This window comes from Marmota flaviventris, chromosome 13, assembly GCF_047511675.1.
Source record: "Marmota flaviventris isolate mMarFla1 chromosome 13, mMarFla1.hap1, whole genome shotgun sequence".
In the NCBI taxonomy this organism is placed as follows: domain Eukaryota; kingdom Metazoa; phylum Chordata; class Mammalia; order Rodentia; family Sciuridae; genus Marmota; species Marmota flaviventris.
In genome coordinates this window covers 98,863,889-98,887,129 of record NC_092510.1, presented here as the reverse complement: position 1 = coordinate 98,887,129, position 23,241 = coordinate 98,863,889, and the positions used below count along the sequence as shown (strand labels likewise).

The 23,241-nt window shown below is 47.0% G+C and overlaps 1 protein-coding gene across 7 annotated transcripts in view; it reads left to right on the top strand.

Annotated features, from left to right (window-relative positions):
- The first annotated feature begins 323 nt into the window (after window positions 1-323).
- The window catches only part of Fnbp1 (formin binding protein 1), a 105,573-nt gene continuing 82,655 nt past the window's right edge, over window positions 324-23,241 (top strand). For all 7 annotated transcript variants that reach the window (XM_071601052.1, XM_027942860.3, XM_027942851.3 and 4 more), the window contains exon 1: window positions 324-551. In XM_071601052.1, the coding sequence (XP_071457153.1) occupies window positions 528-551 (24 nt within the window). In that variant the 5' untranslated portion in view covers window positions 324-527. The remainder of the gene's footprint in view (window positions 552-23,241) is intronic.

Genomic DNA, 23,241 nt, shown 5'->3' with positions numbered 1-23,241 from the left:
GCCGGCGGGCACTGGCGCCTCCCAGCGCGTCCTTCCGGACCCCTGGGCGACGCGCCCCTGTGCAGGGAGCCGGCAAGAGGGTGGGCCGGGCCGGGGGCTAGGCGGCCGCGCGTGCGCGAGCTGTCAGGCCGGCCCCGCCCCCGGCGCGGCCCCGCCCGCCCCTCCCTCCGCGCGTCCCCTCCCTCCGCGCGTCCCCTCCCTCCGCGGGTCCCCTCCCTCCGCGGGTCCCCTCCCTCCGCGTGTCCCCTCCCTCGGCGCGTCCCCTCCCCTCGCTCTCCCGGTGTGGGGCTGGCGGGCGCTGCGGCGGTCGCGGCTGCCGCTTCCTCGGGCCATTTTGCTGTGGCGCGACAGAGAGGAGAAGCTGTCGAGGGGACCCAGGGCTCGGAGCCGCGATCCCGAGCGGGCGGCGGCCGCACGGACTCCGTCTTTCCGCGGTCGCGGGGATCTCGAGGGGCGAGGCGATCGCCGGGAGGGGGACCGGAGAGCCGCGCCCGCCGCGCGGGGCGCCCCTTCCCGCCCCCTGCACCATGAGCTGGGGCACTGAGCTCTGGGTGAGTGAGGGGCAGGGCCGCCGGCGGCCGGGTCGGTGCGCGCGCGGGCTGCGTTTCCCCGCGGCCTGGGGGGAGGCGCGGGTCCCGGTGGCCCCGCTGGCCTGGGCCGAGCAGGAGGTGCCTCCAGTCCGCCTTCTGGAGGCGAGGGGAGCTGTGGTCCCCGCCGGTCTGAGCCGCGGACGCGGGTTGGGTCCGATCGGCCCGAGAAGGAGAAGGGGGCCGGGTCGCGCTGCCGCCCGGGAGGAAGGCGCGGGTCCCGGTGCTCTGCGGCCCGGGAGGGGGCGCGGGCCGGCCTCCCTCTCCCCGGCTCCCCGAGGCCGGCGGGCGTGTGGGGAGGAGCCTTCGTCCCCGGGGCGATGCCCGGACCGCCGTGGCCCGTGGCCCGGGGCGCAGAGGCCCTGGGCTCTGCTGGGCTGCGTAACGCGTGCCGGCGCCCGCGGCTGGGTCCTGGGCTGCCTTCCCCCTGCCGCGGAGCCAGCGCTCCCCCGGGGGCGGGGCGGCCGCGGCGGGCTCCGGTCCCCGCCTTGGGTTTTGGGGTGTCAAGGACGAGAAGTGAGGTCTTCCCTCTGGAAGCGGGGACTTGGGACCCGCGCCGTTCGGGGCGCACTTGTTCTTTGGGGCAACTCGGATCCTGAATTTGAGGGGGCTGCGGCGTTTGGCCTGGAGGAGGAAAGTAGTAGGAGTTAGAAGGCTTTCGTTATCCATTTCAGGAAAGAGCATTCGCAGGGTAAGCCGTTCTTTATCTGCTGCCCAGAGGAAACAGTTTCAAGTGGGTAAGGTCGGCAGTGAGGGCTGCCTGGGCCGGTGCCCTTAGCCCGGGGTAAACAAGCAGCTTGGTGCCTAAAAGCTGTCGCCGCACCGAGAGCCTCCAGGCGACCCAAGGCAGTTCACAGGCCATACCCGCGAGGAGAGGCTGTTTGGGACCCAGATTGTTTCCCTGCCCTCCCCAGGCTCTTGGGGAGATCACTGGGTCAGAGACGGCAGTGCAGTGGTCAGGGGCAAGAGCCGCGGAAATCTCGATTGTTGCCCTGAACTGTGCTCAAGAACGCTGTGGCCCAGGATGAACTCCAGGATGAAGCAGAAGTGCCTGCTTCCTACCTTTTGGAATTCCATTTGTGAAGGGTGTGGAGGAGAAAGTGTGGGGTGGTGGTTGCTGTCTGGGATGAGGCCAAGAAATCTCATGTCAAAATAAAACAAGGTTAGAGCAATTACAGAAACAGAGCGCATCCTCCCTGAAAGAAAAAAAAAAAATTGGGCTTTAATTGTTTTTACATAACCATTTCTTAGGCTCCAAAGCAGCTACTGTTAGTAATACTAAAATCCTGAGGGCAAAAGCTCCCTTAAATTAAGATAATTCATTTTATAAACATCCTCTGTCTAAAGGGATTCATGACAAAATTTTAGCTGATGTTTACAAATATTCATTTTGAAAATAAATTAACGGTTTAACATATTTGCACCCAATTAGGCAGAGATCCACTCCTTTAGGTCTGTGTTTCTTTCCTCTTCAGTGCCTCTTCTACTTACTTTGACTTTTTTCCCCCTTTTGTATTGGGGATTGAATCCTGGGGTGCTTTACCACTAAGCTACATCTCCAACCCTTTTATTTTTTATTTTAAGACAGAGGCTCACTGAATTACTGAGGTCAGCCTAAAACTTGAGAGCCTCCTGCCTCAGCCTTCACAGTTGCTGGGATTACAGGCAGCCGCCTCTGGGCCCTGCTCCCCTTTTATTTTTTTAGGTTATTTGAGGATGGGGGAACATATCAGAAATAATCCTCATCAAGAGGATATAATTTCTTTTCCCCAATGTTCAATTTATGGAGGGAAAAATACCATATGTTTCTGAGTGAAATAGGGACAGACATGGAGGTAAGCATTCCATAGTGAAGTCGGTGAAATGTCACAGCAGGTATCTCAATCAAGGGGTGGGTGGCTGGGGGAAGAAATGATAAAATAGCTCCCACTGCCTGCATCATTCTGTAGATATTTCTTTTGAGAATGGAGGGAAGGGAAGGACGACAAGGACAGGAGTCACTGAGAATAAATGGGTGGGGGAAGGTACAGGGCATGATATTGACCAGGTTATGTGTGTGTGGTGTATGGCACGATAAATCCCACACTGAGGTACAGTTATGATACATCAGTAAAAAGCAAATGGGGGCTCAGTGGTGGAGCTCTTGCCTCACACATGTGAGGTACTGGGTTCCATCCTCATTAAAAAATAAATAATTTTAAAAATTAATTTTGTTTAAAGGTATTATAAATAAATAATGAGGTACTGAAATGTATATGAATGATACAAAATCTTGCGCTTGCCTCAGAATTTGCAGTGGTAGTGGGTGGAGGATATTGAAACAAAATTGGTCCTGAAGGTAGTTATTGTAATTGGATGATGGCTGCAGAAGAGCCCCTGCTCGTATTCCTTCTACTGTGTATGCGTGAAATTTCTACATGAGAATAATTGAAAAACATTTTAAGGTAGAAATTGTGAAGTATTGGAACATTTTTTTCACTTGGTAACTTGAAGAGGAAGAGTGAGCCAGTCAGCAGGTCTGTAAGTACAAATACTGGCCGAGGGGTTGTTTTCCAAGGCATTCCTGCCTGGGGAGCTCTGCCGTGAGCCGCTTACTGTTCAGTGGAGGTGAGGGAAAGAGCACAGTACTGCAGGACTGAAAAAGGCCACATTTTTAGTTTTAATTTGAAATGCAAAGACACACAGGGCAGCCAAATGCCCACCTTCAGCTGCCTTAACCTATTAGTGGTTGTTGGGATTAAACATGAGAGCAGCTGGAGCTGAAGAACAGGCCCCATTCCTGGTGGTCAGAGGTTGAGATGTGCGGTGCCTGGGCAGCCCAGAGGAAAGCAGTGATTGAAGGTTTTCCTTAAATGGTGGCTTGGGATCATGCACATGTGTAATGAGATAATGACGGGGCCCTAAAGCCTCACTTGGCAGAGTCATGCTTCTAGATGGAGAGACCGCCTATGGTTTGGGTGGCCCTCAGTTATTTGTAACAGGTGGTTGCAGCTTGCATGGACCTTCACAAATGCAATCAGACTTTGCACACATTGTAGGACTTTAGTGAAGTCCACGTCCTGCATTTTAAAACTGCAGGTTTCAGGGCTGGGGAGGTAGCCCCGTGGTAGAGTGCTGGCCTGGTATTTGCAAGGGCCTGGGTTTGATCCCCAGCCCACAGGAATTAAAAAAAAAAAAAAATGCATTTCACACTAAAGACCTGCTTTTAAGCCACATCCTGCTTCTAGAGGTAGTTAAACCTTTCTCTTGTTCCTTGAATATTTTATAAAAATGAATCATATTCTAGGAAAGTTTTGAGAAATTGTCATTGTCAGGAAGTTATCGTGCAACTATAAAAATGAACTCAAAACCTGTAATTTGTGATAATTTTATTGGATTAATTTATATTTAAGTTGGGCTTTTGTTTTGTTTTGGTGTGGTCCTGGGGACTGGACCTGGGCCCTGCGCATGCTGGGCGAGTGCTGCACCATCTAGCTACATCTCCAGCCTCACATTGGGCTTTCAGTTTTTTTTTTGTAGGGGGGTGGCTTTTGTTTTGTTTGTATCAGAATGTTATAACAAAGTTAAATGGCTATTTTAAAGAAATTAGGTTTGGGGCTGGAGCTGTGGCTCAGTGGTAGAGCGATTGCCTAGCATGTGTGAGGCACTGGGTTCAATCCTCAGCACCACATTAAAAAGTAAACTAATAAAATGGAATTTAAAAAATAAAAGAAAGGAGAAAGAAATTAGGTTTGAATAAAATTATCTCTGGCCGGGTGCAGTGGTGCACGCCTTGGAAGACTGAGGCAGAAGGATCAACTTAGTGAGACCCTGTCTCAGAATAAAAAATAATTAAAAAATAAAAGGGGGGTGGCCAGGAATGTGACTCAGTGTTTACATGCCTCTGGGTTCCATCCCTGATACAAAAGGAAAAAAAAAAAACTCATAAACTTTTCATAAATTCACCTTTGATTTTTTAAAAAAGTTTATTGAACAGCTACTGTACAAGGCCCCTGTTCGAGTCTGTTGTCACAATATATACATTGAGTGATCTCTACTTATTTCTATGAAAGCAGATAAATAGGTTTTACCTCTAGGCTGCAACATCAGAATCAAAATAAACATTTATGGCTTCTTTCTTTCTTTCTGGTGCTGAAGATTGAACCCAGGGCCTTGTGCACGTGAGGCGAGCACTCTACCAACTGAGCTCTATCCCCAGCCCTTATGTTTCTTTTTTTTCTTTCTTTTTTTTACAGTGCTAGGGATTGACCCCAGGCCTCATGCATGCCAGGAGAATGCTGACATTTAAGTTTCTGTGTAAGATTAACCAAAAAAGGCCTGGGGATGCAGCTTAGTGGTGTAGTGCTTGTGCAAGGCCCTGGGTTCAACTTCCAGAACCACCAATTAAAAAAAAAAAAAGTAGAAGAAGAAGAAGCCAAAAGGCATTTACTTAACACTTTGTTTAAAAGGTAATATCAACAGGGTAGACTTGTCTACCACCTTTTTGAAATTGTGACTGGTCATTGGAGAGATGGCAAAGCAAGAGTCTTGGAGTGGGTTTTTTGTACCTATTTATTGGAAGGCAGTGACAGGTTATTCAAGTGTCGGTCCAACTTTTTGTTAGCTGGCTCATTAGTGTGACATATGAATAAATCCATTGGAAATTTTAGCTCTGTCACCATTGCAGGTTTGCAGTTCCCAGATTCTTCATTGACAGACCTGGTTTTGCTGTCACCTGGTGTCCTCTGCACCATCCTTATTTCTTTTTGCTCAGGTGCTAATGAGAAACGAAGCAGCCAGCATACAAGAAAGAGAACAGGGAGTCCCGAGCAATACATGTTGGTCAGCTAGTGAGAAGCACCTCAGTATATTCTATGTGAATCCTTTCTGACCTGTGTTTTTAAGGTAATGTCAGACACATAGTGTACGTCCACCTATGCTGACTCTATTGACATGGGTTGCAGGATGCACTTTGAATAGGCAACAGTGTAAGAATCATCTACCTACTGTCCTGGGAACGATGCCTGACTCCATATAGGAGTTCAATAAATATTTACTAAATGAATGATCGAGTTCTTTTTTTTCCCTTTTGTTTTAACATTTACTTTTAAAAAAATCGTAAGAAGGTCATTATAACACCTTCCTGCATTTTCAAAATTATACTTGGCAACTTTTACATAGTTCTAGGTACCTTTTTAAAGAAATAGTCTCTTTTTAGAGCAGCTTTAGGTTCACAGCAGAGTTGAGTGGGAGGTACAGAGACATCTCATTTCCTCCAGCCCCCACCCATACGTACAGGCCAACCGTCTAGGTACCCTTTGTCTTCTGCTGTGTATCTGGAGGCCTTGCGTGCTAGGCGGATGCTCCCCCCCACCTCCAGCAATACCACAGAGGCTCTGACTTTTAAAGTCAGGTTGAAAAGTTACTACTCCACTGTCATTCATGCTACTCATGCCTGATAAGTATAGGTGTATTTATATAGGAAATTTAAAATGTGTTAAAATTTTAAACAAGGTAATACTTAATCTTTTTTAATCTTGAAGTAATTATTAACAGTTTGAGGTTTTGAGAATAATGACTTCTCCTTGCTCCCTTGATGGCTAAATCGGAGCCTTAACAACCGTGCACAGCTTTCCTGCTCTTTCTTCTTTGCCCTTCAAAGATTCCTGTTTGGGAAGAACATAGCAAGGCTGCCAGGCGAGGTAGCGCTTCCCCAACTATGGGGGCAGGACAGAGTTCCTAGGAAGAGAGGATGAATGAGATTAATTCTGTCATCTTCACTCCAACACGCTTGCACCCCGACTTTCCTGTGAGCAGATGGTAATTGAAAGGCAACAAAACTGGGGCGGCTTGGTGGGTCCAAGGCTCCTGTTCACATCAGCCTGTTGCTTTTTCCTCCTGCGGTAGACAGGATCCTGCACAAAGCCTGTGCCGCATTTGGTAGGTAAAACTCCTTGGAGTCCCCCAAGGAGTTTGTAAGGGTCCTCCCCTACCGTGTGACCGCTCTGCCACTCGTGTTTCTGGAAGGACTGTCCAGGATCTCCTGCTTCCCCTCTTCGGCCGATATTGCTTCCTGCAAGGATTACTCATGCTCCTGCATCAACACCACCCACATTTAAAAATAAGGTTTTATTTTGACACTTAAAAATTGCATGCTACCAAGAATAAATGAGTGCCCTGGGAAATGAATCTAATTAGATTTCAGAATGTGGGTGTGAAGTCTCCTGGAATTCGTGTTTATGAGGAAATATTTGTCTCCTGTTTTAGCAACGTGTACTCTTACTAGCTAGAGCCTCACGGGGTGTCAAGTTTAAAATTTTTTTAAATCGCAAGAAGCCAAATATGCACATTATATTAGAGAGCAATTTGGAGATATATGAGGTTTTAAAAATGCAATACCACTAACAATTGTTGTTGTTTTCAAGTGTGACCCAGCTGTCTTGGACTCAAGGACCCTCCCACCTCAGCCTCTCCAGTTCCTGGGACTATAAGCTTGTTTGTTTGTTTGTTTTGGGTCTTCCAATGAGAACCAACTTTAAATTTTTTTTTTTTTTTGTAGTTGTAGATGGACAGAATTGACTGAATTTTATTTATTTTTATGTGATGCTAAGGATCAAACCCAGTGTCTCACATATGCTAGGCAACCACTCTGCCACTGAGCCTACAGCCCCAGCCCAGAACCAACTTTTTTGGGGGGGTACCGGGATTGAGCTCAGGGGCACTTGGCCAATGAGCCACACCCCCAGCCCTGTTTTGTATTTTATTTAGAGATAGGGTTTCATTGAGTTGCTTAGTGCCTTGCTTTTCCTGAGGTTGGCTTTGAACTCAGGATCCTCCTGTCTCAGCCTCCCAAGCCGTTGGGATTATAGGCGTGTGCCACTGTGCCCAGCCCCAGAACCAACTTTTATTTCATAAGCCTCATCCTATTTGTAAGATTTTGTGTTAAATTTACATAACTTCCATTGTTGATACTAACCAACCAACAAGAAAAGAAATATAGATGGGACTTCATTTCCTTATTGCAAAAGCCTAAGTCTGTTCACATTTAGACTATAACATTACATAAAATATATGGTGTTCCCTTTTTCTTTTTCTTTTTTCTTTTAGTTAGGACATGCCATTCTAATACTCAGAATTAGTCTTTTGTTTGGTTTGGTACTGGGGATCAAACTCATGGGCATTTGATCACTGAGCTACATCCCCAGTCCTCTTTATTTTATTTTTTTCATTTTGATACAGGTTCTCATTAAGTTGTTCAGGTTGGCTTTGAACTTGCAAACCTCCTGCCTGACCCTCCCGGTTATTGGGATTATAGATGTGGGCCATCGCTCCCAGCCAGAATTAGATTTTTGCCCAGGATTTTTTTTTTTTTTTGCTACCGTGGATTGAACCCAGGGATTCTTTACCACTGAACCACATCCCTAGCCCTTTATTGCATTTTATTTAGAGACAGGGTCTCACTGTTTTGCTTAGGGCCTTGAAATTCTTGAGGCTCTCTTTAAACTTTTGGTCCTCCTGCCTCAGACTCTCAAACTGATGGGATTATAGACATGTGCAAGGGTGCCCAGCTCAGAATCTGATTTTTCATAGTAATTAGTTCACAATTCTTAAACTAGCTTCTACAGTTTCCTTGTATCCATTTCAGCAGCTACAGATTCCATTTGTACTTTTGTAGTCTGTGTTTTCTAAAACTGGAAACAGCTTATACATGCCTAAACTCTGGCCATCTGGTACCATTTCACCTGTATGCCGATCACGGCAAGCCCTGCTGGTAAGTGCTCTCATCCTTGAGTTGGTTGAGAGCTTGCGGCACAGCCACTCCTGCTGCTCAAGTCCTTGGTGCAGTGACGGTGTGGGTGCAGGAGGTTGGGGAGTAGCCCTGTGACAGGAAAAGGGAGGAAAGCAGCAGATCAGAACACCAGGCCCTGTGCGCTCCAGAGCAGAGATTACCTAATCAAGGAGTCGCACTTCCTGCAGAAATGGTCCGACTCCTTTCCCCCACCTAGCTCCTTCGTTAGCCGGGGTTCGCTCCATGAAGAGTGGGACCTTGGCTACCATCTTGCTCAGGCGTAGGCTGGGGTGCTGTAGAAAACATGACCTCAGCTCAGAAGATGAGGCCAGCCTCAGGGGACACGCCTGGCAGCTGGGCAGCCAGTGCTCTGCGCATCAGCCCCACCACTGGAAACCCTCTCATGATGGAGCCGCTGAGGCTCAGATGGAAAAGAACTCATCCAAGTTCACAGAGTAGAAACCCGGATTCAACCCAAGGTCTTTCAGGCTATAGATTCCCTTCTCAATCTTTTTATTTATTTATTTATTTATTTATTTTTCCCTTTTTTGTGGTGCTAGGGATGGACCTTACACATGCCAGGCAAACACAGCCACTGAGCTAGGGCCCAGCACCCCTCCAAACACTGTCTATCTATTTATACCTTTATTTTATGTATTTATTTTTTATATGTGGTGCTGGGATCAAACCCAGTGCCTCACACGTGCTAGGCAAGTGCTCCACCACTGAGCCACAATCCCAGTCCCTCCAAACACTTTTCTTAAGTGCATAACTTTAAAAGTTATCATTATTGTTTGTTTGTTTTGGTCACTAGGGGTACTTTTCTATTGATCTTGCTAACTTGCTGAGACTGGCTTGGGATCCTCCGCCTCAGCCTCCCAAGTGTCTGAGATTTCAGGCCTGCACCTTTGTGCCTGACTATTGTCTGAACTTTTTCACGTAGACATTTTCAAACAAATTTAGAGAAAACAATGTTACGAGCCCCCATGTCCCCGTGACCCAGCTTCACGGATGATGACGTTTTGCCATTCATTGTCTTGTGTCCACGTGTGCTTTTGGAGTCCTCAGTCTCTGGTGCTACGCGTGGTCATGTTCTGCTTCCTTGCTTTTGTGAAAAACCATACAAAGGACTCAAATCCCCTCCTCGCCCATCTTTTAAAACATGAACATAGAAAGAAAAAAAAAAAAAACATGAACATAGAAGAGAACTGACATTTGTCAAGTGCCCAAAGCACCTTGGTTAGGGGATTTCAGTACAGCCTCCATAACCTAAAAAGCACCTGGTGAATTTGCCTTTTGTCTCCATCTTATGGATGAGTCTCAGAGGGAAGTCACTTACCAGGGTCACCCGGACAGTGAGGGCTACTTCTAGAGTTTTATCATAACTTGTTTCTTTAGTTTTTGTTTTTGTTTGGTTTTATTCTTTTTTTAACACAAAGTAAGTTGATAATAGTTTTAAAAACTGCACCTTCTGTATCCGTAGCTCACAGTTCCCCATCCCACCCCTCACTCCTGTGAGGTTTTGCTTTGTGAAACTCTTGGGGCCTCTCATATTGACAAGCCGTGACTCACACTGCTGTGGCTGCAGACCTCGCAGCAACAGTCATGAATGAAGTTTAACACCAGCAGACAGCTGGTGCTAAGTGATCCTCTCCTTCTTTCAAACCCAGAGTTTGGGGTTCTGGTGCTGGAGGTAAGCCCGGGGCTCCTGCATGCTAAGCAAGTGCTCTACCACTGAGGTACACCCTCAGAGATTAGTTTGTCTGGATCCTAATGATTAGTATCAAACTTCCGACTTTGTGTCTTACAAGCGTGCCTTGGTGAAAGAATTTATTTCTTTACGTATTTTGCAGTGCTGGGAGTCGAACTCAGAGCCTCACTCCTGCTAGGCAAGTGCTCTATCATGAGCTGCACCCCGCAGGCCCGTTCAAGGAATTTTAATTGAATGGAGAAAGAGCAAGGAGGAATCTAGGTATTGGCCTCTTTGGGGTACTCCACATGTCACAGGCAGGACTCTCAGTTTTGCTGCTTCTTCCTGGGTGTGGTGGCACAGGCCTGTAATGCCAGTGACTGGGGAGGCTGAGGCAGGAGGATCACAAGTTCAAGGCCAGCCCTGGCAACTTAGTGAGCCCCTGCTTCAAAAAAGGGGGTGGGGCTGGGGACTTTGCTGTGTGTTCGGCCCCAGATTCAGTCCCCTGGACTAAAACAAAGCAAAACCAGAAAACAAAGTTTTGGTTCTCGAGGAACAAGAAACTAAACATTTTCTCTCATATCTACAGCAAAAGAAAACTTGGCGCCTTGGAGGAAGCTCTTCCCCTCCTATTTGTGCAGCCAAATCGAGAGCCGATTCCTGGATGTCGCGCTGGGGAGAAGGGTGCAGGTCCCGGGCCACCTGCTCAGCTCCCAAGCTCGGGCTGGGCGCCCCGCTGGCCTCATCTAAGGTTATTAGTGTTGGGCAAGTCCTTGCATCTCTGTCCCTCCCCTTCCCTGTGAGGACGGTGCTTGCCTTTCTCTTCACAAGGAGGCGCGATGGTGTGGGCTTGTCTGGAAAGTGCTCTTTGATTCTTGGCTGAGAGGTGATGAGTAAATGCACTTACCATAATGACAGGAGGGTGGAGGAGAAACCCAGCTCCTGGGAACACATCCGTGGGGACAGATGTCCCGAAAAGTGAGTGGTTCACGTCCTCGCCTTTTTTTTTTATTGTCAATGGACCTTATTATTTATTTCTATGCGGTGCTGAGAACCGAACCCAGGCCCCACACATGCCAGGCAGGCGCTGTACCCCTGAGCCCCAGCCCCTACGTCCTAGCCTCTTGATTTTCATAAAAAGCGTTGTTTCTAAAATTCTATTTAAATTGAAATAACCTGAAGCCAGATGTGGTGGCAAAAGCCTGTACTCTTAGCTACTTGGGAGGCTAAAGCAGGAGGATCACTAGTTTGAGGGCAGCCTCAGCAACTTAGAGACCCTGTCTCTAAATAAAATACAAAAATGGGCTGAGGATGTGGCTCAGTGGTTAAGCACCTCTGGGTTCAGTCCCAGTATAAAGATTAAAAAAAAAAATGGCCTGATATCAGGAAAGTGCCTAGAAATCATTGCTTTGAAAAGTAATATGGATTCAAGAGGCCACACCAACTGTATAACTATCTTTTCCTTTAAAAAAAAAAATCACAAAACAGACTCCTAAACACTAAAATACTGAGTTTTGCTGTATACCTGAGTTTACTGAAGAGATCATATTTCAATCTGTCCCTAAGGGTCATAGTTCTTTTTGGCTATTTTTACCACTTTTTAAAAAAAGTCCTACTGAAGTCACATTATTTCTCCCCTCAAAAAGCTGGATATTTGCCACGTGAGATAATACTATGTGTCAACTTAGTTTGGGATTGATTTTTTTCTTAGCAAAGATAGCTAAGACATTTTAAAATATTTATATTTGAAGATACACATGGAAATTCCTGGTGGAGCCTTTGACAGTGTTAAAGGCATTTGGATTTCATGAGTGTAGATGTGCATGCAGATTTATCTGTATGGGCGGGGGCAGGGGTATAGCTCAGTGGTAGAGCGCCCCTGGGTTCAATCCCCAGTACCAAAAAAATTAAATAAATAAAACAAATGAATAATGAAAATAACTTCCGGATAAGACAGAAAAACAATCAATCTGCTTGGGACTTATTTTACCCCTTCCTGTGTGTTTTTTGAGCATCTACTAAGTACCAACATATGGTTCCTATTTTTTTTTTTTAGAATCTTTCTGTGCTGCCCAGCTGGCCTTGAACTTCTGGACTCAAGCAGTCCTTCCACCCCAGCCTCCCAAGTAGCTGGGACCCAGCTGCAGGCCGCCATGTCCTGCCAAGACCAGGTTCTTCCCTGGGGTAGTTTGTAGCCTGTAGATGCTGAGACAGACAGAAGCCACAGTGCCGCATGGTGGGGACAGTGGAGGGTAGCTGTGGAATTGTGTGCCCAGGAGCGAAGCCCAGCTGCAAGGAGCAGCACCAAGCCCAGTTCTGAAGGTCAGGTGGAGGTGAGAGGCCAGTGGGCGTCCAGGCAGAGGGGTGGTCCAGCCGCGATCCGGAGGCCCCTGGGTGTGGGAGGCCATGAGCTCTCGGGTGAGCAGGGCATGTGGCGGGAGCCTGGGAATGCAGACTGGCCGAGAACCACGGAAGGACGTGGCTTTACCTTGACAGCCCGCGAGAGACCCTCGGCCTGGGGAAGGCAGGCGCCGCTGGGCCAGTATTTCAGTCTCATTCCTTTTTCAGGTATTTTTTTGGTTTTTTTACCAGCTGAACATAAAACTCAAACCTCCATCGCTTCTTCCTCCCCAGTTTCTCCTTCGCTGGCGTAGTCTGGAGAAGGCTGTCAGCTTTTGAACCTCAGCTCAATAAGATTTTGTGGTTGGAATGTAGCATGCCTGGAAGTGACTCACATAACCAAACTCTCAAGACTGATGAACAAACCTAAATGCACTGGGGTCAGGTGGTAGGGAGCGCTGGTGATCAAATCCAGGGTCTCATCCCCAGCCCCAGAAAGCAAAACTTCAACGTCCAGTGAGGGGTACTAAGGAGCCTGGATATTCGTATTTGTTGATATGAACATTCTCTTCCCAGAGGCTGATCTCTGTGGCAAGCTAAGTTCTGCACCTCGGTTCTTGGAGAGCATAAAATCAGAATAGAACTGGGTGAAGATAATGGCTGGTGACAGCAAGCTCTGGGAGCCGGAGGCACTTGTCTCCTCTGGAGGGATGGATCTACATTAAGGCTGGAGTGGAGCCTTTTACTGATACTGTGTGGACGGTTGTTTTAACCCATTCTGTTCTTTAGGCAGAGGGCAGCATAATTAGTTATGTGTAGATCTTTTTTATTTTAATCTATGTTCAAAATTGCATCTCAAAGATGGCACCAAGATTGGATGTTGGGTATTTATCTCATCACTTTCCAAATTGGCAAGACTGAGAATCAGTCATTTTATGATCTATTTACATGTTTTCAAGAATCTACACTTTGAGAAGCTCCCCTACGGTTCTGATATGGATTAGGTAGTGCCATTGAGCATTGTGCCATTTGGTTTCTCATGCATCCTTAATCTTTGCCTTTTTTTCTTTTTTAATACTGGGATTGAATCTGGGGCGCTTAACCACTGAGCCACATCCCAGCCCTTTTTATGTTTTGTTTTGAGACAGGGTAGGTCTCACTAAATTGCTCAGAGTCTAAGATGCTGAGGCTGGCTTTGAACTTGCAGTCCTCCTGAGCCACTGGGATTACAGGTGTGCACCTCCACAGCTGCCTGCTTATTTTATTCTTTACAATGAATTCAACATCTAGCAGCATCCTGGGGCTGCTTCTCTCCTCAGCCAGCCGGTTCCACGCCGTTTTCAGGCCCCCCTTCCTTCTGGCTTTGTGGTTCACTTGGGTTCTAATAAGTCATCATTTCTTAAATCAAATAGTATTGCTGACCACCTACTACGTGGTAGGCATCATTCTGAGCCAAGAAAAAGGGCAGCGCGTATCAGATACTCCTGGGTACCAGCGTGGAGACCTGCGGTAAAGGGGCAGGAAACCCAGGGCGTAGCGGACGTGTGCAGATCTGGTTATCCAACAGACGCTTAAATATGCGCATCTGGAGTTTAGGGAGGAGAGACCTAGGCTGAAGACATAAATATGGATAATCTGAAAGCTAGAATTTAGAGGGTAAAATTCCAAGCTCTTGGCATAGCTAGAGTCCTCCGAGCACCGTTGTTTAACTCTGGACTTCAGGACACCTGTCATTGCCCTCCTGATGGTGGCCGTGCCCTCTGGTTGCTGAAGTGTTCACCTTACTAAGAACCATTGTGTGAAACTTGTTTTGGGGGTAGACTGTAGGGTTGATTTTGCAAATCCTCTTATAAGAGCATAACAGCGGAGCTTGAGGCTTCCAGGTGCTTAAAGGTGAAATTATTCTTCCCGGTCAGAAATGCGCAAAGCAGCAATCAATGGCCGCTGGCGGGCAACCAGTCTTTGGTAGCCATCAGAGTTAATGCCACCCATGGTTCACTTTAATAGGTTTTTACAGACAGTCTCATAGAATAGACTGCTCCTTTGAAAACTGCCCATATGCTTATTCTGACCTATGGAGATGCATAGAGAAGCTCAGAACTCATCAATCCGCACCTTGTTGGCTAAGACTTCCTGTCGTAACACATATTGTGTAATTTTCCTCCTATCTTCTCAGAGACGGTCTAAAACGGGTACTGCCAGGTCACCAATGAATCAGATTGGGGGGACTCTCCTTCACTACGCGCCCTTCTGTTCTGCAAGGTGTCCGCCATACCCCCATCCTCCTGCCATTCACAACGTGACTTTGACACTCCTCTGTGATGGTCTTGACCAGTGAGAGTGGTGAAGCGCTACCATGTGGTTTCTGAGGCAGAACTAGAACATACCACGCACTCTTGCCCCGTTCTTCCGGGGTGTCTACTTTTCCAACCCAGCGCCATGTTGTTAAGAAGCCCAGTTGGTCCCGCTGGAGAGACCCCAGGAGAAGCCAGTCGCAGAGGTTCCTGTTGACAGGCAAACAGCAGTTGTCACCAGCCACCAGCCAGCGTCCCAGCTACGGCCCAAGCCATGTGTTCCTATCCAAATTCCTGACCCACAATAAAACGGTTCTTTCCCACTAAGTTTTGGGGGTGATTTATTGTACAATAATAGTAATTGGAACAGTATCTTTGGATGTTGTAATAGATGGTAGTAACAGTATCCCCCCCCTTTTTGGGAGGGACACTGGGATTAAATTCAGTGGGACTTTACATTGGAGTTATACCCCCAGCTCTTATTGTGTGTGTGTATGTGTGTGTGTGTGTGTGTGTGTAGGCCAAGCACATACTCCACCATAGACCTGCACCCCTGAACCCCCTCATGTATTAAAGGACAGGGTGACTATGTGTCTCTTTATTCCAGTTTAAAGATAAAATGAGATTATTTTCTCTTTGAAGAAATCCCCTAGAATATGAAATTGAAAAGTTGAGAAACATTTAAGAAATTTCAATCTTATTTTCTCTGAAGATGACAGAGTAGGAAAGTAAGATGTTCTGACATGAAGACATTAAGACGAATTAGAGGCTGGGCGCAGGGTATGTGCCTGTAGCGCTTATAATCCCAGAGGCTCAGGAGGCTGAGGCAGGAGGATCCCAAATTCAAGGCCAGCCTCAGCAACTTAGTGAGTTGTCTTTATCAAAATAAGAAGGACTGAAGATGTAGCTCAGTGGGAAAGAGCCCTTGGGCTCAATTCCCAGTACAGAAAAAGAAAGAAAGAAAGAAACTCAATGAGCACTTCCTTGTTTCTGGTATAATAGAAGAGATCAAGGAATTGGGTACAAACCAGGCCACAGGAAGAACACTGAGTCCCTTCAACTGTGTTCTTACGTTATCTGAGTCCTGTTTCTGCTTCATCCCATGAGGACTGGTTCATAGGAGAATGCGTCAGTGTCGATTATAGCCCAGTAACTAGTTCTAAAGCTAGAATCTCCATATAGAATTTTATGTATAGTTCCCACACTAGCTCACAGAAATGTTAATAATGTTAATAAGAGGCTTGTAAAGGGTTCAGTGGTTTAAAAGTGGCACATAAATAGAATCATTAGGGCCACTGCTTGAGTCCTCAGGCTCTCCACTAGATTGAATGTCCTGGGTGTGACTCTATAGGCAAAAATACCAAGGAGTGTTTTGCTGATCAAAAACGTTTTTTGGCTGAGAAACTTGAAAGGTTTACTCTTCAATTCATTTTGTCACTTTGGTAGTTTGGCAAGTAAGTAAAGTAGGTAAATAATACCGCAGGCAGGTACTCCGTTCGATAAAAGTACTCTAGCTCAGAGGCTTTAGAGGCTGAGGCGGGAGGATCAAGTTCAAAGCCAGCCTCAGCAACTCAGTGAGTCCCTAAGCAACTCAGTGAGACCCTGAGCAGCTCAGTGAGACCCCGTCTCTAAATAAAATACAAAGCAGGGCTGGGATGTGGCTCAATGTGCGAGTGCCCCCGTGTTCAATCCTCAGTACCAAAAAAGCCCCCCGGTTCCTGGTGGAGAGGGAAGCAGGACGGGCCTCCTTTCCTCACCTTCTGGATTTCCTTGGATGAAAAAATTGTTCAAGAAAGTGGAATGAACAGTCATTAGACAAAACCTTAGAGAGAGATGTTTGAAGCTGTGGGGTGGGATGAAGACTTCCCGGTCATTCCACGCAGACCCATGAATTCTCTCTGATTATCAAAGGAAGATTAAGAACGTGTCAGCTGGACAAGCAGGCAAGGGCGTCCTCATTAGCTGTGCTCTGGGTCTCACAGTGCGTGCTAGTCTATAAAAAGAGCTGTCTGTCTAAAAATAAATGTTTGTTTGATGAATGAACCCCACCTAGCTCACATGCTTGTCGTGAGGGGGCTGGCTGTTAAGCTATTGCAGATGTAAGCTGAACTAAAGATGATAGGTATTATCCTAGCAGTTGGGAGGCTGAGGCAGGAAGATCTTGAGTTCAAAGTCAGCCTTGGCAAAAATGAGGTGCTAAGCAACTAATGAGACCCTGTCTCTAAATAAATTACAGAAAGAATAGGGCTGGGGATATGACTCAGAGGTCAAGTGCCCCTGAGTTCAATCTCTGGTTACCCCCCACCCAGAAAAAAAAAATTCTATGTATTGTAAGTCCCAGCTCCCCCGGAGGATCACCTGAGCCCAACAGGGGTGCACGCCTGTAACCCCAGAGATGCAGAAGGCTGAGGCAGGGGAATTGCAAGTTCGAGACCAGCCTCAGCTGCCATCAGCTTAGTGAGACCTGAATCAAAAAATAAAAAGGGCTAGGGATAGAGCTCAGTAGTCAAGCCCTCTGTGGGTTCAATTCCTGGTACTGGGGAAAAAACCAACCAACCAACAAAAACCAAATATCCTCTGTATCCTGACTCTCCCCTTGGCGGAGACCAGAGCAGCTGGAGAGGAGAGAAAAGTCCCATTTACATACTGTGTGCTGAGCCGCCTTGACTTGTGGTCCGTCTGAGGACCAGGGTCAGGCACTCAGGAGGCACAAGTGAAGAAAGAGAGACACCTACCACGGAGTGCAGGGGCTGAGAACCAGGCAAGGACCCTTATTGAAGCATGGTGTCTTTTTGTTGTTTTTGTTGGATTGAACCCAACAAGGGAGCTACATCCCAAGCCCTTTTTACTTTTTATTTTGAGGCAGGGTCTCCCTCAATTGCTGAAGCTGGCCTTGAACTTGCAGTCCTCCTGCTGCAGCCTCCCCAGTCACTGGGATTACAGGTGTGCGCCACCACACCCAGCTGTTTAGTTTGTTTGATGCTGTGCCACCAGCTTCTTGTACATAGTAGATGCTCGATAAATGTGGCTTTTGGCAAGGTTGAAATGGCCTTGATTTTTGCCCTTCGTCAACACATAGTTTAGGCTCTTAATTAACAACTGCCACTTGCAAACATAGATTTTTAAAATGTGCCTGTGGGAGCCAGTTTTAAAGAAAGTGGTATTAAAGACTGAGATCCTTTTTCTTTATTGTCATGAAGTGAAGTAATGAAAAACCGTCCGGGCCTCCGAAGAAGAGACACAGACGGCTAGCAAACATGAAAAGACGCTGAACGTTACCACTGGCGCAGGAAGGCAGCCCAAAACCAGAGCGGGGCAGGCCTTCATAGCCCTGTGGCTCTGATCAGAAAAATGTAGGGAAACAACACGTGTCGGGGGTGCAGGGGGAGGAGCCGGACCCCCAGTCGTTGCTGGTGGGAATGCAGAATGGCTCAGCCGCTGGCAAAACCCATGGCAGCTCCCCAGAGGCTAGACAGCATCACACCATCTGATCCTGCCCTGTGGCTGGGAGGTAGAAACCCCGAAGGACTGAAAACCAGGTTCAAACAAATAACTTGTATAGGTTCGTTCACCAAAGCCAAAAGTCAGGCCAGGCACAGTGGCTCACCCTGTAATCCTGCAGTTTGGGAGGTCCAGGCAGGAGGATTGTGAGTTCAAAGCCAGCCTCAGCAACTTAGTGAGGCTCTAAGAAACTCAGCGAGATTCTGTCTCTAAATAAAATATAAAAAGGGACAGGGATGTGGCTCAGTGGTTAGGTGCCCTTGGGTTTAATCCCCAGTACCAAAAACAAAAAAAAAAAACCGCCAAGAAATGGGAAAACCCAAGCATCCAGGGACAGCTCAGTGGATGAAGGAAACGTGGTCCGTCTGTACAGTGGGATGGTGTTAGGCCAAAAGAAGCCACGAAGCCCTGATTGCACTGCAACCTGGAGGAACCTTAAAAATGTTACACAAATTGAAAGCCAAACACATTGCAGATTGTATTTACATAAAGTAAAGTAAGAGAGACAGAAATCAAGTTGGTATTGGCCAAAGGCGAGGGCCGGGAGGGTGGGTCCTTGCCTGGTTCGCAGCCCTCATGAAGCCTGTAGGGTGCTTAGTGACACAGATGTAACTTTGTGTTGATGAGGTGTTTAGAGGTAGACAGAGGTCCTGGGCACGCAACACTGAAGGAACTGAATGCCTCAAACTCTTCTCTTTTAAATGGTTAATTTTATGTTATTTGAGTCCTTCTCAAAAAAAAAAAAAATAGATCAGTGCTGCGCATCTTTGTTATCTCTTCATAAAACAGTCGATCTTTAATCTTCAGAAAAGTTCTTTAAAATTTCTCCAGCGGCCTGAGAGGATGGCTGTGTTGTGTTTCTGGAAGTTTCTGTGAGGGCCATCTGAGTGCTCCTGCTGCCAAGCCAGTCTGAGGGCATTAGGGGCTACTTGTGGCACTGGACAGAACTCAAAGGATTCATTAGGAATTGTTCTCCCTGAAAATGAATTGCCACCCCATCAATTGTCAAGCTAGCCACCAAAACTAGCACTTAGAGGCGTTTTGTCTTCTCCTTACACGAGGAGACCTGAGCTAAGGTAGCAGAAGGTGGTGTTTACGACATGTGCCAAGGTGACATTTTTATACCTTACTGTAATCACACCGTGTGGCTCAAGACAACCGTAAACCCAGGTGGTTAGATTGGCTATAAACGCCTTTCAGTTTGCCTGTGTTGTGATTCACTTCCACTAACATGTAAATGCAAGGCCCTGACCCAGGTGGGGGGGAGGGGGACACATAGGAAACAGCTTGCCAGTCGTCCTTAAGTTTAATGGCAATGAGATTTCTAGAAATTGTATAGCAATTTTCATTACATAAAACCCACCTGTTCTGAATGACTAGTTGCCTTTATCAGAAGGACTTTGAGAAGATAACCAGCCGCTTGACATTATTTGGGAGACACTTGCTTTTCTGTTTTCCCAGTGCTGGGGATCAAACCCTGGGCCTTCCACGGGCTAAGCCTCAGCACCTGTGGTTTTGTTTTCTCTTGGTTTGGTTTGGTTGTTCTCTGCAAGGGTGGGATCTCTGTGTACCTGAGTGATAGTGATTGAATCAGTGGCGGTCACAGGGTGTGGCACTGACCCACAGCCCCCAGGGCCAGCCTGAGCCCTATTCTGAGCTGCCTGACACTTGAAGAAATGGCAGCTTTTCAAAGTCCTTGAGAGTTGGGCTCGGCTGGGCATTGAGAGCCAGTCCAAGGACCTTCAGGCTGGAAGGGATGGCTCCCTGCTGAGGGGCCAGCAGTGCCTTCTCCACCGACTGGAAACTCTGCTGTTCCTAAGGCCTTTTAGTTTAGTTGTTGCAGAAATAATTTTCAAGTTGCAGTCTTGCTCTTCTCAAATAGGCAAGACTTAGTGAACCAAAAAGGAAAAATGCCCAACAGGAGAAGAGTTAGCAGGCAACCCCAGAGGACTGGCCGCGTGGGAGGGGCGGGCTGTGGGCATGGTTGAGATGAAAATGAGCGGCCCGTTTCCCAGGCACAGGCCCAGGCTGCGATGCTATTTGTGTCGTGCCAGGGTTTCCACCGCCAACAGAATTTCCCTCTTAGTATTCGAACTGAGAAATGTGATTAAAACATCGCTCTGTTGCCCAAAAGGCAGTCAGCAGGATAGCGTCCAAGGGGGACGGAGCACTTGGTCTCCACTCCTGTGGCCTTTGGTTTTGTTTTAAATCTAGCGAGGCCCAGCATCTGCGTAGGTGGACGGCATTGTGCTGGGCAGTCTCCAGGTTCCTGCGCTCCGCGGGCCCTCCCTGCGACCAGAGCAGAGGCGTGTCGCTCAGGTCGCCCGGTTAATGATCACCGACTGGGAACTGGGCCGGTTGGGGCTCCAGAGGGACAGTCGTGGTGCTGTGTCTTGCAACTTAAGTTACTGATTTGTAAAATGTCAGAGCAAATTACAAAATTGATCTTCTGAAATGTCTTCTTGAGCCACTCCGTGGGTGTAGCTTTTATCCAAGGTCACTATTAAATCCACACTTTGTGGGTGTGTGTGTGTGTGTGTGGTGCTGGGGATTGAGCCCAGGGCCTTGTGCAGCCAAGGCAAGCACCCTACCAACTGAGCTATGTCCCCAGCCCTCCATCAATGCTTTTTATGAAATCAGTGCCATCGATGCTAGTTTAATCCAGAAAGTCAACTTGGCTGGTTTATGTCAGCTTTTATTCTGGGGGAAAATATAATGATTTGATCAACTCATTTGCTTATTTCTTGACTATTTCTAAAGAGTAAAAGATGATTTTTGTTTGCTTGAAATAAAGTCCCCACTTCAAAATATCAGGAGACAGTCCCCCCCCACCCCCACCCCCAGAGTTTGTAGAAATTCTTTTGGAAAGATTTGGCTCAGCTGCATTATTGTTTCCTAAGTGGTGAGTCGCAGGGTGGACTTGTGGGCTGTGCCCGCTGCATTTCAAGCAGACTGGGGCTTTTGTAGTGTCCCCGGCAGCTCCAACACAGTCTGATTGTGAAGACAGACTTGAGTCAAAAAACCACCAGGTAAATATGGAGATATATCCTAATCAATGCCACAAGAGTACATAATATGATGTGACAATGTACAGGGGAGGTGACGGAGGCAAGGCTTCCCTGGAGAAGAGAGCATTGTTCTGCTAGTTTCCCTATCTTTACGGATCCTGCCTGCAAAAAGAAAATCACACGGCAAGCCTAGGACTCGCCACACATTAGATATTCATGATTTTGGGCAGGATTGGGAATCAAACCCAGGGTCTTGGGCATGCTAGGCAAGTGCCCCACCCCTGAGCTAAATCCCCAGACCAGGATTTGTTTTTTAAAAGTGAAATATCTGTGAAGACCTCCTACGAGGATGTTTGTAGCGACTTTATCGTAATTGCCGCCACTCGGAAACAAGAAGCCTTTGGGAAGGCAAATGGCCTCACCACCGGGCGGTTCACTTACGCAGTATTGTCCAGCACCAGGGCGGAGGGGCTTCGGGCTCTGGAGGGCGGGAAGAAGTGTCCGTGCCGCTGCGAGGTAGAGAGCCAGGCTGGCCTGGTGAGTGAGTCCAGCTCCACAGCATCCTGAAGAGTGGACACAACAGGGACAGGAAAGAGACTGGCCATTGCGGCTGGGCAGAGGCGGGGGGGGGGGTGCACAGGGCATTTTTAGGGCAATAAAATACTTCTGTATGACACTAAAACCATGGGTAAGTTATATCATCCATTTGGCCAAATTCAGACCTGAGCAACACAAGTGAACCCTGATGTGACCTGTGGCCCTGAGTTCATGACCACGTATGAGTCCTGGATTGTCAGTTGCCCCTGCGCCACCCCCCACTCAAGATGTGAATGAATGGTGGCCCCAGCTGATGGGCAACGTGGGGACTCTGCACTTTCTGCTTGCATTGTCTGTGAGCCTAAAACTACTTTTAAAAAATGAAGTCTATTATTAAAATTTAAAAATAAGTCAGTGCAGTGAATAAGGCCTTTAAGCATAAAGATCTTGGATATCCTTGTATGAGTTGCAAGGTTAGCTACTGTAGAATCAAATAACTGTCGATAGGCTTTTTATTTTTCATGCTGGGACTGAACCCAGGGGGGCTTTACCACTGAGCTATATCCCCAACCCTTTTAAATTATTTATTTATTTTTATTTTATTATTTTGTTGAGCCAGGGCCGCCTCACTAAGTTGCTGAGGCTGGCCTCGAATTTGATTTAGAAACTAAGTTTCCCAGACAGGCCTTGGCCTAGAACTTGCAATCCCCCTGCCTCAGCCTACAGAGCTGCTGTGACTACAGGTGCACATCACTATGGTGAATATTTCTTTTTTTTTTTTTTAGAGAGAGAGAGAATTTTTTTTTAATATTTATTTTTTCTTAGTTTTCGGTGGACACAACAGCTTTGATTGTATGTGGTGCTGATGATCGAACCCGGGCCACACGCATGCCAGGCGAGCACGCTACCTCTTGAGCCACATCCCCAACCCCTGGTGAATATTTTTTAGAAGAAGATAAAGCAAAGTTATATTTTCAGAAACATGAAAAAATTCATTTCAGCTGTGCTTGGTGGCCCACGCCTGTAAATCTCAATAACTTGGAAGACTGAGGCAGGAGGATCACAAGTTCTAGGCCAGCCTGGGCAATTTAGTGAGACCCTGTCCCAAGAAAAAAGTAGTAGAGCACTTGCCTAGCATGTCCAAGGCCCTGGGTTAAATCTCCATTACACAAAAATAAATCAATAATTTCATAATAACATATTACAATAAAGAAGCTGTAGTCTACTCACTTGGTTGGACTATATTTCTACTTATTTTAGTAATAAGTAAACATTTTCAAGCAGAATTTTATGTTGGAGGTGCTTTGGATTTCTGAGAACAAAGTTATTAGCTATCTGATTCAATTTTTTTTTTACTAAATATTTTTAGTTGTAGTTGTGCATAATACCTGTATTTTATTTATTTATTTTTATGTGGTGCTAAGGATCAAACCCAGTGCCTCACATGTGCCAGCCAAGCGCTCTACCGCTGAACCACAGCCCCAGCCTAAATCTTTTTTTTACAATTGTTTTGATT